Source organism: Cervus elaphus, chromosome 11, assembly GCF_910594005.1.
Source record: "Cervus elaphus chromosome 11, mCerEla1.1, whole genome shotgun sequence".
In the NCBI taxonomy this organism is placed as follows: domain Eukaryota; kingdom Metazoa; phylum Chordata; class Mammalia; order Artiodactyla; family Cervidae; genus Cervus; species Cervus elaphus.
This window is the reverse complement of record NC_057825.1, coordinates 37,788,678-37,801,948: the sequence shown is the minus strand read 5'-3', so window position 1 is coordinate 37,801,948 and position 13,271 is coordinate 37,788,678. Positions and strand designations below refer to the sequence as shown.

Genomic DNA, 13,271 nt, shown 5'->3' with positions numbered 1-13,271 from the left:
AGCCACTCCAGAAAATCTCGTCTAACCACTTCAGTCCTCACTGCTCCCTTTCCCTCAACCACCCCTAAGTTAGAGACTACACCACACACTCCAGCATTTCAATAGCTATTGTCTTGTGGGGTGCACTTGTTTCCGGTGTGTTGGTCACGTCAAACTGGGAGGAAAGGATCTGAGGCTTCCATTACTTCTTTGCCACATCATTTCTAAGAGAGCTGGGAGAAAATATGCTCAGTAAACCCTGCTCCTCCTGGCTGGCAGGGCTAGCTGGGTCTCGTGCACCCTGTGTTATACCTACAGCCCTCACTTCACGGTCACAGCAACCCCACAGAGAGAGGAAGGACGCTTACTACAAATGAGGAAGCAGAGGCTCACAGTGGTTAGATGACTACCTCAAAGCCAGATGGATAAGCAGTGTAAGTGGAGGAACTTGAACCCAAGATCATTAGCTGCAAGTATTTGACACTCCTGAAAATTCTTCCTCGTACAAAGGATCATTAATATCTTCTCTCATAACATTCTGACCTTTATTATCCCTTCCCAACTGAACCTTGTTTTGAGCAATTCAAGTCAGAAAGTGCTTCAGCCACATTTTGGGGCTGCTCAGATATGGGAATATGGGGAGGATTTTTTTGAGCTCATAATTCACATTTAGTCAGTGGACAGCACTGTTACAATCCCCTCAGCCACACAGACCCGCCATTCTACCTCTGCTGGTGTGTTGGTTTATTCTGGAAGTAGTTGTTTTACACAGAAAATTACATAGAGACTTTTAACCATAATAAGTTAAGAAAGATTGCTGGTTTGCTGATTCTGAGAAAATGAATTTAAAAATTAAGTGACATGCCTGAGTCACACAGCAAACTAGACCCTTCTAAGCCATGCTGACTCCTCTCTTTCCCCACACTGACCAGCATATCATGCTGAAGACCTTACCACTGCTGACTTCTGGGGTTGGATAATTCTCTGTTGAGGGTGGGGGTGTCGAGTGCATGGTGGGACGTTTAGCAGTATCCCTGGTCCATACTCACTAGATGCCATGATTACCCCCTCCTGTGACAATCAAAGGGGGCTTCCCCCGTGGCTCAGCAGTTAAAAATCCACCTGCAATGCAGGAGCCGCAGGAGTATGGGTTTGATCCCCAGGTTGGGAAGATCCCCTGGAGGAGGGCATGGCGACCCACTCCAGTATTCTTGCCTAGAGAATCCCCATGGACAGAGGAGCCTGGTGGGCTACAGTCCATAGGGTTGCAAAGAGTCGGACATGACTGAAGTAACTAAGCATGCACCCACACATGTGACAATCAAAAATGTCTCCAGACATTGCTAACTGTCACAGCGGCGGGGCGGAGGGGTGGGTGTATCACCCTTGCTCCCCTGCTCTAGACCAGTGGTCTTCAGACAGAGGTACAACAATCCACTGGGTTTAGAAAGAAAACATGAGAATATTTATAGTAACTGTCATCTTAAAAAACAAGATTAAAAAAAAAAGACAAGACCTCATCTTTACCAATATTTAATACAAGATCCATCTCTAGCACTCCCAACTCCCATTGAGTCCAAATGGCAGTCACACACCTCAGAGAGATCTGACGGGATCCTGGGGGAAGGGGGAAGCTCTGCAGCAGAGGCTGAGATGCACCGTCCATATGCTTAGTTAAGTGCCTTTACTGATTACATTTGTTTTAAATGGATTAGCCCTCATAAAACAAACAAGGGGATTAAAAAGATTCCTGAGAGAAACCTTCGATAGAAGATAACACAAGCATACATGAGCAACAGGAGAATGTTCTGGGTGTCCTCTTCATTAGTCACACAACAATGCAGAAACAACCACAGTCTAATAAGATATGACAAGATTCACCAAAACCTGACTGAGGTTATTTCAAGTATGGATCTTCATCCACTATCATAAGTGATGCACCTCATTTTAAGTATATACTGTGCCTTCAGATTCCAGCTAACAATAGCAGGACATGACATAAATAAACAGACAGACATAAATGAAGGGACAGACTGTTTGTAAACCGACAGTGCTATTCTATTGAAAAAGTTTATGAGACTATTTTTCTAAACCAACACTGCCCACTACAACTTTGAGATGATGACATTTTCTGCATCTGTGCTGGTCAAAACTATAGGCAGTAGCCACATGCAGCTACTAAGCAAGTGAAAAGTGGCCTGATGAATTAAATTTTTATTTTATTTCAGATAATTTAAATTTTAATAGCCACATGTGGCTAGCGGCTACTTTATTGGCCCACACAGTCCTGAACCACTAGTCCTGGACCGCACAGTCCTGGACCACTGTTGCCTCAAAACACCCAGCTCGCAGCTAGCAGTGCATTTTTCCTGTTTTTGTATCTTTGGCCATGTTATTCTTTCTGCCTAGAATGTTCTGTTGACCCTGTCCATCTAGCAATAAGTTCTTATTTTTGAAGACACATTTCAAGTATCACCCTTCGTCAGCTTTCCCTGACTTCTTTTCACCCAAAAATCAATGGTCCCCCATGTCTGTTCCCCTGGCCCTGGTCACCCCTCATCTTAGCATTTAGAGCTATTTGTTCATGTGTCTGAAGTTCTGTGAGTGTGAGTTCCTCAAGGTAGAGCCGTGTCTTATTTAGTCACTGCATGATATCCAGCACAGAGTGGGTGCTCAGGGACGATTGCTGAACCAACAAACCCAGGTCTCCCAATCACCCCGCAGGGCTCCCACCACCACACCGCACACACCAGAAGATGGCTCCAGAAAAGGAGGCTCAAGGCGAGGCTTTGCTACTTCAACAGACAATTCCATTCCTGTGAGTGTCACTGTCTGGCTCCTGCAGATGCGGATGTCACAGAGATTTCTTAAGCAGCTCAGAAAGCATCCTTCCTTTGAAGAGGACAAGATGAAGGTGCACAGTTAGTCCCCTTTCTGAAGTGTCAGCTTTCAAAGACGGCAAGTTAAAATGATTGCTCTGATGCAGGAGTATGTTTTCATGTGTAATTTATTAGTATTTACTGAGATTTTCTTGTGTACTCTACCCGCAGCTTTAGCTCCTGAGGTATAAGCATAGCCTCCTCCCAGACCCTCCTACTCAGAACCCATGGGAAACTGATTCTCTCTTCACAACCTCTCATTAAGTGAGCTTGACTTTGTTAGAAAGACCAAAGGAAAGGCTTTGAGCATGCAATGGCTTATTCTGGATTTCATTTCTGAATTCTAGATTTGGCTATATTTAGCAAAGCTATAACCGTCATCATGCCTGAAGCCAGGAAGAAGACACCATTCACAAACCACCCCCTGAAAATCTGCAGTTGCCACTAAAAGACCAGACTTCCCAGCAGGCAAAGACATCTGAAGTGGGAGGGGTCAAATTGGTGATTGCGTCAAGAGAAGACCTCACAGGCTTCTAGCCAACCTCCCAGCCTGCCTCTGAAGCTCTCTGTGACCTGATTTCCTTTTCTTTTCTCTCCAACACACCTTCTGCTCTGGTCAAACATGCTCCCTTTCTCCCCTGTCCATTCCTTCCTGTAACACTGGTCATCTCACTCCCCTACCTGCTTCAGCTTCAAGCTTCTTGCGTCTATTTGAAGCTTCAGGACCTCTCTTTCCCAGACACCAGCCACCTCCTCGCCCCACTGTTGGCAAAGGGCTGAGGCACAGAAGGAAGCACGCCTACTGGACAGCTAGTCAATGGTTACTCGGAAGGCCCAGGGCCTCTGGGGAAAGCGAGCAGCCAGCGCAGCCAGGGAGAAATGTAAAAGAATTTCCTTCTACCACATTGTGTCCTTCTTTCCTTGATTCTGGAAGGGAAACTTGTACCAACCAAAATGACAACACCAGACTAGCTGGTATTCCCAGAACTCACCACAGTGTCTCCCCACCCCACACTTTCGCACATGCTATTCTTTCTGCTTGGAAAAGCTTGGGTAGCCCTCATGGAGAACCTCTGGGTAATTTACATTCCTGTTTAAATGACACTTCATCTGGAAACCCTCCGCCCCAGGGCCTTTCTCCTTTATCATCTCATAACATCTTTTTACCATGTACTCTATACCCAGGACCATGCTAAGTGCTGGACACTTATCTTAGGATTATTCGTTGGTTTATATCAAACCCGTCAATCCTAAAGGAAACCAACCCTGACTAATCACTGAAAGGACTGGAGCTGAAGCTCCAATACTTTGGCCACCTGATGTGAAGAGATGACTCACTGGAAAAGACCCTGATGCTGGGAAAGACTGATGGCAGAAGAAGGGGACAAGAGAGGATAAGATGGATGGATGGCATCACCAACTCAATGGACATGAATTTAAGCAAACTCAGGAAAATAGAGAAGGACAGGGATGCCTTGCCTGCTGCAGTCCACGGGGTCACAAAGAGTAAGACATGACTTATTAACTAAACAACAACAATGAGCTCCTTAAGAGCCAGGCCCAAGTTCCATTCATCCTCTAGCTTTGTAATCTAATACAGTGCCTGATACAGAGAAGGCACTGACACTCCCTAAATGAATACATACATGCATCATACTGATACTGCTAATACTTATTTCTGACATACACACATATAGATACACACACATTTGTTGGTTTAGCTGGTTTCACATGTATTTTTTAAGTGTCACTACTTTGCACTGTAAGGAGGAGAAATTGTCAATGTTTACTGCCACAGAGACTTAACTGGGTAGTTCTCATTAACCCTAGACCTGAATTCTTTTAGTGGAGGTCAAAATACTGTCCTGAAGGGCCCCCTGGTCCACCTTATATAAACCCACGCAGTTCTGGAATGTTGTTTTGGACACAGCAGGTAGCCAACATTTACCTGAGCCTGGAGCTTAGGTGTAAGGCCTCGTTCGGCCAAGGAGGTGTGATAAAGCATAGCTTCTCAGACCTCCTTTGAGCATTGCTCCACTTTTCCTATTGAGCTTGTTCTGGAAGCTTAAACCAGATCTTCCCTTGACATCCCACACCCTTTACCTCAGACAGAATTTAGTATCTCATCATGGTATCTTTCCTGAGGAAGCTAGAGAAACAATATCCAACCCTGAGCCAGCCAAGACAAAGCCAGACCCTCTGAACTGGTGATGCAGAGCCTTCACTTCCCCAGACAACCCCCCCAGGACTAGTGAGTGAGACGCGGTGAGCAGGGCTGAAGCCACTGGTCTTCTGCTCCCACAGCTTGTCCGCAGGGTTCCTGCGATTCCCCCCTATAAAGGACAGACCAAACCCACATGAGAGAAAGAAGGATGGTCAGCGGGATGAGGTGGTAACAGGATCTGTGCTTGAAGTCCACTGCATCACTCCTCCCTGAATTACCTGGCCACTGCCCTGGGCACCTGATGTACAACTCTCATCGGCCTGAGACACCTCTGGCTAGGAGGGGTACCTAGGTCAGCACCTGGGGCCTTAAAGGAGCATGGCTACCCCAAACATCTCTTGACCCCTTAGCCGTGAGGCCTCTGCAAAGAATATTTGGCTCTGTCCACCCACACTGGGGGGCGGGGGGAGTAGCTGCAGTCAAGCTAGCCTTCACATTGCCCCTACTCCTCCTTAACTATCTGCCTATATGGCTGAAAAATAGTAGCTCCCAAATATTGAACATCTGAAAAATGTTAAGTAATTTAGATACGTCGCCTCATTTAATCTTCAAGACTGCTCCCTAGGGCGGTGGCTCTGAAACTTCAGCTTGCAGTAGAATCTCTCCAGGAACTTGTTAAAGCCCCACAGCCACAGTCTCTGGGGTGAGGCCCGAATTTGCATTTCTAGTAAACTGCATGTGATGCTGATGCTCCTGACCCAGGTGTCACACTTTGACTACCACTGTCAGAGAGATCGAAGACAGGCTGGAAATGTCTTACCCAAGGTTTCACAGCTGGTCAAGAACAGATCCAGAATTTGAACCTGGATCTGGGGGCTTCCCTGATAGCTCAGTTGGTAAAGAATCTATCTGCAATGCAGGAGACCGATGTTCGATTCCTAGGTCAGGAAGATCTACTGAAGAAGGGACAGGCTACCCACTCCAGTATTCCTGGGCTTCTCTTGTGGTTCAGCTGATAAAGAATCTGCCTGCAATGCAGGAGACCTGGGTTCAATCCCTGGGTTGGAAAGATCTCCTGGAGAAGGGCAAGGCTACCCCCTCCAGTATTCTGGCCTGGAGAATTCCACAGACTGTATAGTCCATGGGGTCGCAAAGAGCTGGACACAACTAAGCGACTTTCATTTTCACTGCCTGATTCCACAGACAGCGCTAGTAAACACCTCACTGTAGGAGTGAAAGTCTGCCTTTGTCTTGTTTTCCTAAATTCACTGGCAGCTCCTCAAAGGCAGGCATTACACTTTAAACCTCCCTATATCCTCCTTCTTCCTAGTAGTACCTTTGTACTTGGTGGGTACTTCACAGGTACTTTGTATACTGGCTCCTCCATAGCTATATACTTCTGTGTGTGTGTATGTGTGTTAGTCACTCAGTCGTGCCCTACTCTTTGTGACCCCATGAACTGTAGCCTGCCAGGCTCCTCTGTCCATGGAATTCTCCAGGCAAGAATACTGGAGTGGGTTGCCATGCCCTCCTCCAGGCGATCTTCCTGACCCAGGGATCAAACTCATGTCTCTTTCATCTCCTGCACTGACCGGCAGGTTCTTTACCACGAGTGCCACCTGGGAAGCCCAATATACTTCTAACAGCCACAAATTCAAATTCAATTAGAGTCAAAGAACATAAAGAGGGCAACACTGCCAAACCAAGTTTTCCATGGCCCTCCCTCTTGCTGCTCTGAGTGTCTGTGCCGTCACTGAACCTGGATAATTCCGACTCATCCTTCAGTCAGTCGCTTCCTGCAGCAAGCAATTCTTGGCACTCTAAAACTGGAAGCTGCTGCACCCTAAGTTAATCTCCATGATGGCTCATATCACTCCATTTTAACTGGCTGTTTTCCATCTCTCAAAGTAGTATGTAAATTCTAGCATCTAGTTTTAATTTATATTCCCCAGAACCTAGCACAGTGCCTGGTACATCGCGGACACTCTATCACTGTTTGTTGAATGAACGAATGAATGAACACAGAGCTGCAAGCTCTCAATTCCACTTAAAAATAAAAGGGCATGATGTGCAGTTCTCAGGGATGAATTCTGGGGAAGAAAAGGGCAGCACAGGTGGAAAATTTGCCTTTTCTCTTCACCATCAACTCAGACTGAGAAGTGGCACCGCTTAGGGTTACCTCCTCTCTAACGAGACAACATCCTAGCTGAACAAAATGTTTCTGGGCTGTAAGGTCAGCAAAGGCTGTTGAGAGGGAAGGAAGGAGCTTGGCACCCCCTCATTCCTCCCAATTTCTCTCTCACAGACACACTCCTTCTCCATTTCTCCATCCCACTGCGGGCCAGGGCTCTGGCACAGGGATGAGATAGATCACACTCAAGGGTGAGGAGCTGGCAGCGGGCATAGAAGCATCTCCCATCCTGCACCGAAGCCCACAGAGAGGGATCCAAAGGGACAGTGACTCAGACCCCGGATCAAGTCCAGCTAGAGCAGCACTGAGGATGGAAAAGAGCGACAATTTCATAAGGATATCCACTGCCAGATGTTTTTTTTAAGACACTGTTTTTAAAGTAAAGACTTCAGCCATAACCCCAGAAAACTGGGCCCAGCTGAATCCCATGCTGATACAAGCTGAGAGCCTGACACAGCCTCTTCCTCCTCCAAGCCCACCAGGAGCAACACTCACCGTGATAGGCAGTTCCCAGGACCGGGTCAGGACCCTTGCTCCAACCTTAGGTTGCAAAAAGTCTCCCTCCCCAGCAACTGAACTGTTCCCCTACCATGCTGCATAAATATAGGCCTCCCCTTCCCCCATCCCCTGTCAGCCGATAAAACAACCTACAGCAGGTTGGCCCCATCCAATTAGTTTGAATAGCTTCATGCCAAGGAAATTGCTGCTTTTATTCAAAATAAAAGCACACTGGGCAGGCAATGGGCTGTGAAAAGTATGAGTCTGGCATAATTATGAAGGTCAAGGTTAAGGTTACCAAAAGAGACATGCAATAATTTCCAGAAAGCCTGGGGGATAAAGATATATATCTACATGTCTGTAGATATACAGAGGAACACACATGTAGGGAATTTACATAGTAGATCTAATAACATCCTGTCCAACAGAGAAAAAGCAAAAATCAGATGCCACTCTCAAGTAATTATTTTGGCAAAACACACACACACACACAGTATCCTGGGGACCTGATTACAGTTAGGTCAGGAAACAAACCTAGTCAAAGCCACCAAGAGCCTTGGCTCTTGGAAAAACACCTTCTGATTCCCTGAAACCCCTCTCTTCCTTCCAAGCCCTGCTCAAGGGAGAGGGAAAGTTGGGTAGGAGGAGAAACCCCTCTTCAAGGTTCTCCAACCCCACCCTGCAGCCCTCACATCAGTATTTCAAGTTTTAGGAGGATCACAAGCCCCACACCCTACATCTGACGTGAAGCTTTGCACTTTCACACATACGTTTTTCTCGTCTGATCCTCACAATTCGATGAGGCAGGCAAGAACTGTCTTGTCAATTTTTTTTTTTTTTAAATAAAAGGCCACCGAGGTAAACAATTTCTGGCAAACTCCCCCCACCCCATAAAGCCCTGTCACTCTGAAATCCCCGTTTCAAATTTCTCAAGGACAAGGATTTACAGGGCAAGGGGAGGGAGAAGGGAGGGTCAACTGGGCAAAAGCCATTCATACATTCAACAACTGGAAACCAGAGTCTTGCTGCATCAGCACAAGATTTTAATTTACGGCGCACCGAAAAAGTCCCACCATACCTTCCGCCAGCACCTCGTCCACAGTGACCTGCTGTCGCCCAATACCAAAGACCCTTCCGATGTAGCCGCTGCCCAGGCCCGAGGTGCTGCCCCCTCCTCCGCTGGAGCCGGAGCCCAGGCCAGAGCCGCCCTGCTCTCGCCTGGAGTCGAAAAACTTCTTCATCATGCGAAAAGGAAGCAGGAAAGCAAAATACCGACGGTTTCTGGATTTTTTTTTTTTTTTTAAACAAGAGATCCAAGGATTTCTTCTCGGATTTCAGCTCGGAGAGGAGCCACCCGAATCCGGCCGTGGGGGTGGGGGCTGAGGGAGGATGCCTATAGGAATATGCGTGTCAATCGCGCGGCGGTCCCCTCCTCCTCAAGAGAGCGATTCGTGTAAGTTTAAACCTGTGATGACAGAGGGAGAGAGAGAGGATGAATCAGTAACACACTTAAAAATTCAACTGCTGAGTCCTAGGGGGAGCAGAAGCCACCATCCTGGGGAAACGCTTCATGAATTTTCTTAGAGAGAAAAACCCTGGGGCTGAAAACGCGTCCCCGGCCCCAGAACCCGGGACTCCCTTGCCCTGGGCTCTGAAAAAGGAGGAATTCGGGCCACCTCGGGCAGCGCTGACCCAGCGGGCAATGCCTCCCCTCCTCCCCGGTCTCCCTGCCGCCCCGCGAAGCAGCATCCCGACGGCACCCACTTGAGATGGCTCGGCGGCCGGCACGCAGCTACCAGCCCCGCAACATTGTCACGGCCGCCGGGCCGGCCTGCGACGCGGAGAGGAGGCGGCGCTGCAGCGAGAGCCGGGGCCGCATTCGGCGCCCGCCCGCCCGCCAGCTGATCCCCGGAGCGCCCGGCGGAGACTGACCCGCCGCCCCTCCCCCGCGCGCGCTCCCGCCCGGCTCCATCCACCCAACCAGGAAGTGAACCGCCGCCGGAAGTGCCTCCCCGAGCGGCAGGGCCAGGGGCTGAGGCCCCTGGCGGCCTCCACTCTGTCGCCGAGAATGAGAACGCGTTGTCGGAGAGAAGGGGAGTGGGGAAACGGGGTCCCAGGGCGGAGAGAGTTTTGGAAAAGAACGTTGATATTGCCCGACCCGTAGAGCACCATGGGAAAGGTAGTTCGCTGCAGCTTAGCGGCTGGACTACAACTCCCAGGATGCCCCTGGAGGAGCGAGCGAGGCGCCTGCGGTGGCCTTCTCCGCCACGGAGGTGGTTAGCTGGGTGGTGCATTTGTGGGATTCGGTTATTTAAACACATCCGGCAAAGAAACTGCCAGGGACTAGGGTTTCCACCCTGCTGCATGTTCCACCCTTCTGGAGCCATCTTATTTGCTACTTGACCTCCCTGCACAAGGGATTCTGGGGATTGTGGTTTCCAAACGGATCGAGGCTGACACCTGAAGGACGCAGCTTAGCCGCTTAGCCCCTAGTGGGTCCTGCGGGGCTTACCGACGTCACCTGGACAGAGGTGGAAGACGGAGGGCGATCGGGAAATTTTCGCTGGCCGTTGGTGCCTGGCCACACCTCAAAGCTAACCCTAACATAATAAAACCAGAGCCCTTCCTCCTCCCAACTTCAAAAGCAGCTTTTGCTCACAGATGTTGAGAACAGGCTCAGCGGTCAGCTCTGAGCTAGGCACTGTGAAAACCCTTAATAAGACGGTGCCTTTTCAGGAAATTTGCCGGCGAGACTCAAACTGAGAAACTTAGAGAGCGTAATGTGTGGAGCAAATCGTAGGCTACCAGGCGACCCAAACCCTTGGCTCGACCCCAAACTTCAGGGCTTGTCTGACGGTGACCCTTAATTCTTCCACCTTTTCTGATGCCGTGGTTTTGCCTGACCTTCATTTAACCCCCGCCCACACGAGAACTCTAAACTGACTGTTATGTCTTTCCTCTTCAATATTCCCGTTTTGATGCTTATTTTACCCAGTTATCGCCCGAGTGCGCAGAATGGAGGTGGACAGTGTGGTTTGCATCTGTCAAAGGCAGAAGATTTGGACCCCTCTTGGTACCCTTCTCCATCACTAGATTTCCTGATAGATGATGATGACAGTAGTGCCGAATCCTTTCCCATCCTCCCCAGATTCATGATTTTTCAAATCCCTGAATGTAAGTTATTTCTCACCTCCACCTGCTCCCTATTTCTGAGACAGCCCTTTTGGCTTGTAAATTAGTCCTAGAATTTTTTCTGCAGGCATTTGAGGGAGGTAGAGAAAGGTGCTCCAGGGCGGGGCGGCGGGGGGGGGGGGGGGGGGGGGGGGAGACAAGGTTAGGGGGATGGTGTTCTTGGTTTCTCTTAAGTGAAATTTAAATTTTAAACTCAACTGTGACTGAATTGACAGAGGTTTCTGCTGCTTCCTCTTCCTTCTCCTCCTCTTTTTTTTCCTGCCTCTTTTCTTTCTCCCCGTTGTCCTCCTCCTCTTTTTTGTTCATCGTGGTTCAAGTAGTATCGTAGTTAAACTTCTGTGTAGAGACAGCATCTTTTCTTCCGGAGGGAGTCGATGTTGTCACCTCAGTTCACAAATCCTCACAGCCACCTCCAGGGCAGAACGCAGCACCTGCTAAGTAAGACATTCCCTCGAAACAAACCCACGGGAGGCATGTTCTCTGCACTTTCCTTAAAAGGCTAAATTTTTTCCAAGAAAGTTTGGAATGGGTCTTGAAATAGATGGGAGAGCTAATTTGAAATTAGATTCATTGACCTCCATCTTTCTCTGCACCTATTGATCTTGGCTTTTTTAAAGAAGACCTGTTGGGTCCTAGAATCTGTTGCTATCTCAGTTTTTACTTTTCTAGACTTTCCTGTTAACCTGACTAGGCCAGAATTCTGCAGATCCCAAGTCTTACTTGTAAGATACAAAAATGTGTTTTTATCTTGTAGAATTAAGGTAGCTAACGTGTATTCATTGAGCGCTCATCTGGATGCTTTGATCAGAATCTGAGGGAAGAAGTTTCACAAAGAAGAAAAAGAAAGAAAAAACAGAAGACTGGATTTTTTGTCTTCCATTCTCTTGGAGACTAATGGCAGTTATACTGACAAAACCACAATTTTTAATGCTTTACATGTATTGTTAGTGAATTCTCATAACAACAATATGAAATAAGGTACTGTAGTTATTTTCACTTTATAGATGGAGCACTGAAACATAGAGATAAGTGACTTGCCCAAAGTCACACAAATAATAACTGGCAAAACCAGGACTCAAATCCAAACATTTTAGCTGTAGAACGCAGTGCTTAACTAGCAACATCATACTGCCTACTTAAAGTAAGAAGCAAATCTATAAACAGCATGGACCAGGAGACAGGAAACCTCTACCACTCCATAGCTGTGCCCCTAGACCACTTAGAACTCTGGACCTATTTTCTCAGCCAAAAATCGATAGCTCTCTTACAACTTTTAGTAATTCTCTAGTTCTTAGTGCAAGATAATCAGATCAACCACTGTAATCTCAAAATTCCTAGCACACTTAGAGAAGTATGATTTGTCCTACCTGGCCTTGCATTTCTAATTCAACTTTTCAAGTATATTGTCACCTCTACTCAGAATCAGGTAACAGTCGTCTACTTATCTCCTTGAACATCCAATATGATAGTTTATATAGAGTGTGTCCTTACCAGTATTTAAATAAACCAAATAATCAAGTTCAAATTAAATGTGACACAGAAACATTCTGATTAGGGTGGAAAGATTGTTTTGAGGTATTATAGACCATTTTGAACTTGCTCTAAGAGATACTAATGAGAAACAGCCAATTAAAAGGAAAGGAAAAGGAGGGACTACCCTGCTGGTCCAGTAGTTAAGAATCAGCTTTGCAAAGCAGGGGACACAAGTTTGATTCCACTTGGGAGAATTAAGGATCCCAGATGCCTCCGGGCAACTACTGAGCCCATGAGTCCCTGGGTCACAAAGAAAGATCTCACGTGATGCAATGAAGATCCCACATGCTACAACTAAAGACCCAATGCAGCCCAATAAATAAGTGAATTGTTTTTAAAAAAGGGAAAAGAAACTAATATTTACTATGTATCTTCCACATGCTAATTGCTGAATTATGACTTAACGCGTATTACCTTGTTTAATCCTTATGGATGCTGATCTGCACCTCTGCAAAGTAGATACTATGATCTATTATATCAAAGTAGATACTATTCTATCAATACTATTTTCCCCAATTTTGTAAATGAACAATGAAAATTTTGTTAGTAGCAGAGGAATGCACATGGTTTGTCGGGTTTGGAGGAAATAATTTGGCCTGTGATATGGCTAAACCATGTCACAGTAAAACCCAGTTATGGCCAATGTGTGGTTAATTCCTTACAGGAAGTCAAAGAGAAGGGGACCAACATTATTTAAGGACATTAACTAAGGCCTGCACTGCAGTGGATATTTAATCATATCATGCAGGCTTCACAAGACACTTATCAGTGTGGAAACAGGCTGACTGGGGTTAAAGTATGTCAACTGTTGCTACACACAGCCTGGTAAGGGCAG

General features: G+C 47.1%; 1 protein-coding gene across 24 annotated transcripts in view; it reads right to left on the bottom strand.

Moving 5' to 3' along the window:
* The window catches only part of AAK1 (AP2 associated kinase 1), a 163,601-nt gene extending 153,931 nt beyond the window's left edge, over window positions 1-9,670 (bottom strand). For all 24 annotated transcript variants that reach the window (XM_043917563.1, XM_043917571.1, XM_043917572.1 and 21 more), the window contains exons 1-2: window positions 9,476-9,670; window positions 8,790-9,176 (exon numbers count right to left, since the gene is read on the bottom strand). In XM_043917563.1, coding sequence (XP_043773498.1) covers window positions 8,790-8,955 — 166 coding nt within the window. In that variant the 5' untranslated portion in view covers window positions 8,956-9,176; window positions 9,476-9,670. The remainder of the gene's footprint in view (window positions 1-8,789; window positions 9,177-9,475) is intronic.
* Between the last annotated feature and the right edge of the window lie 3,601 nt (window positions 9,671-13,271).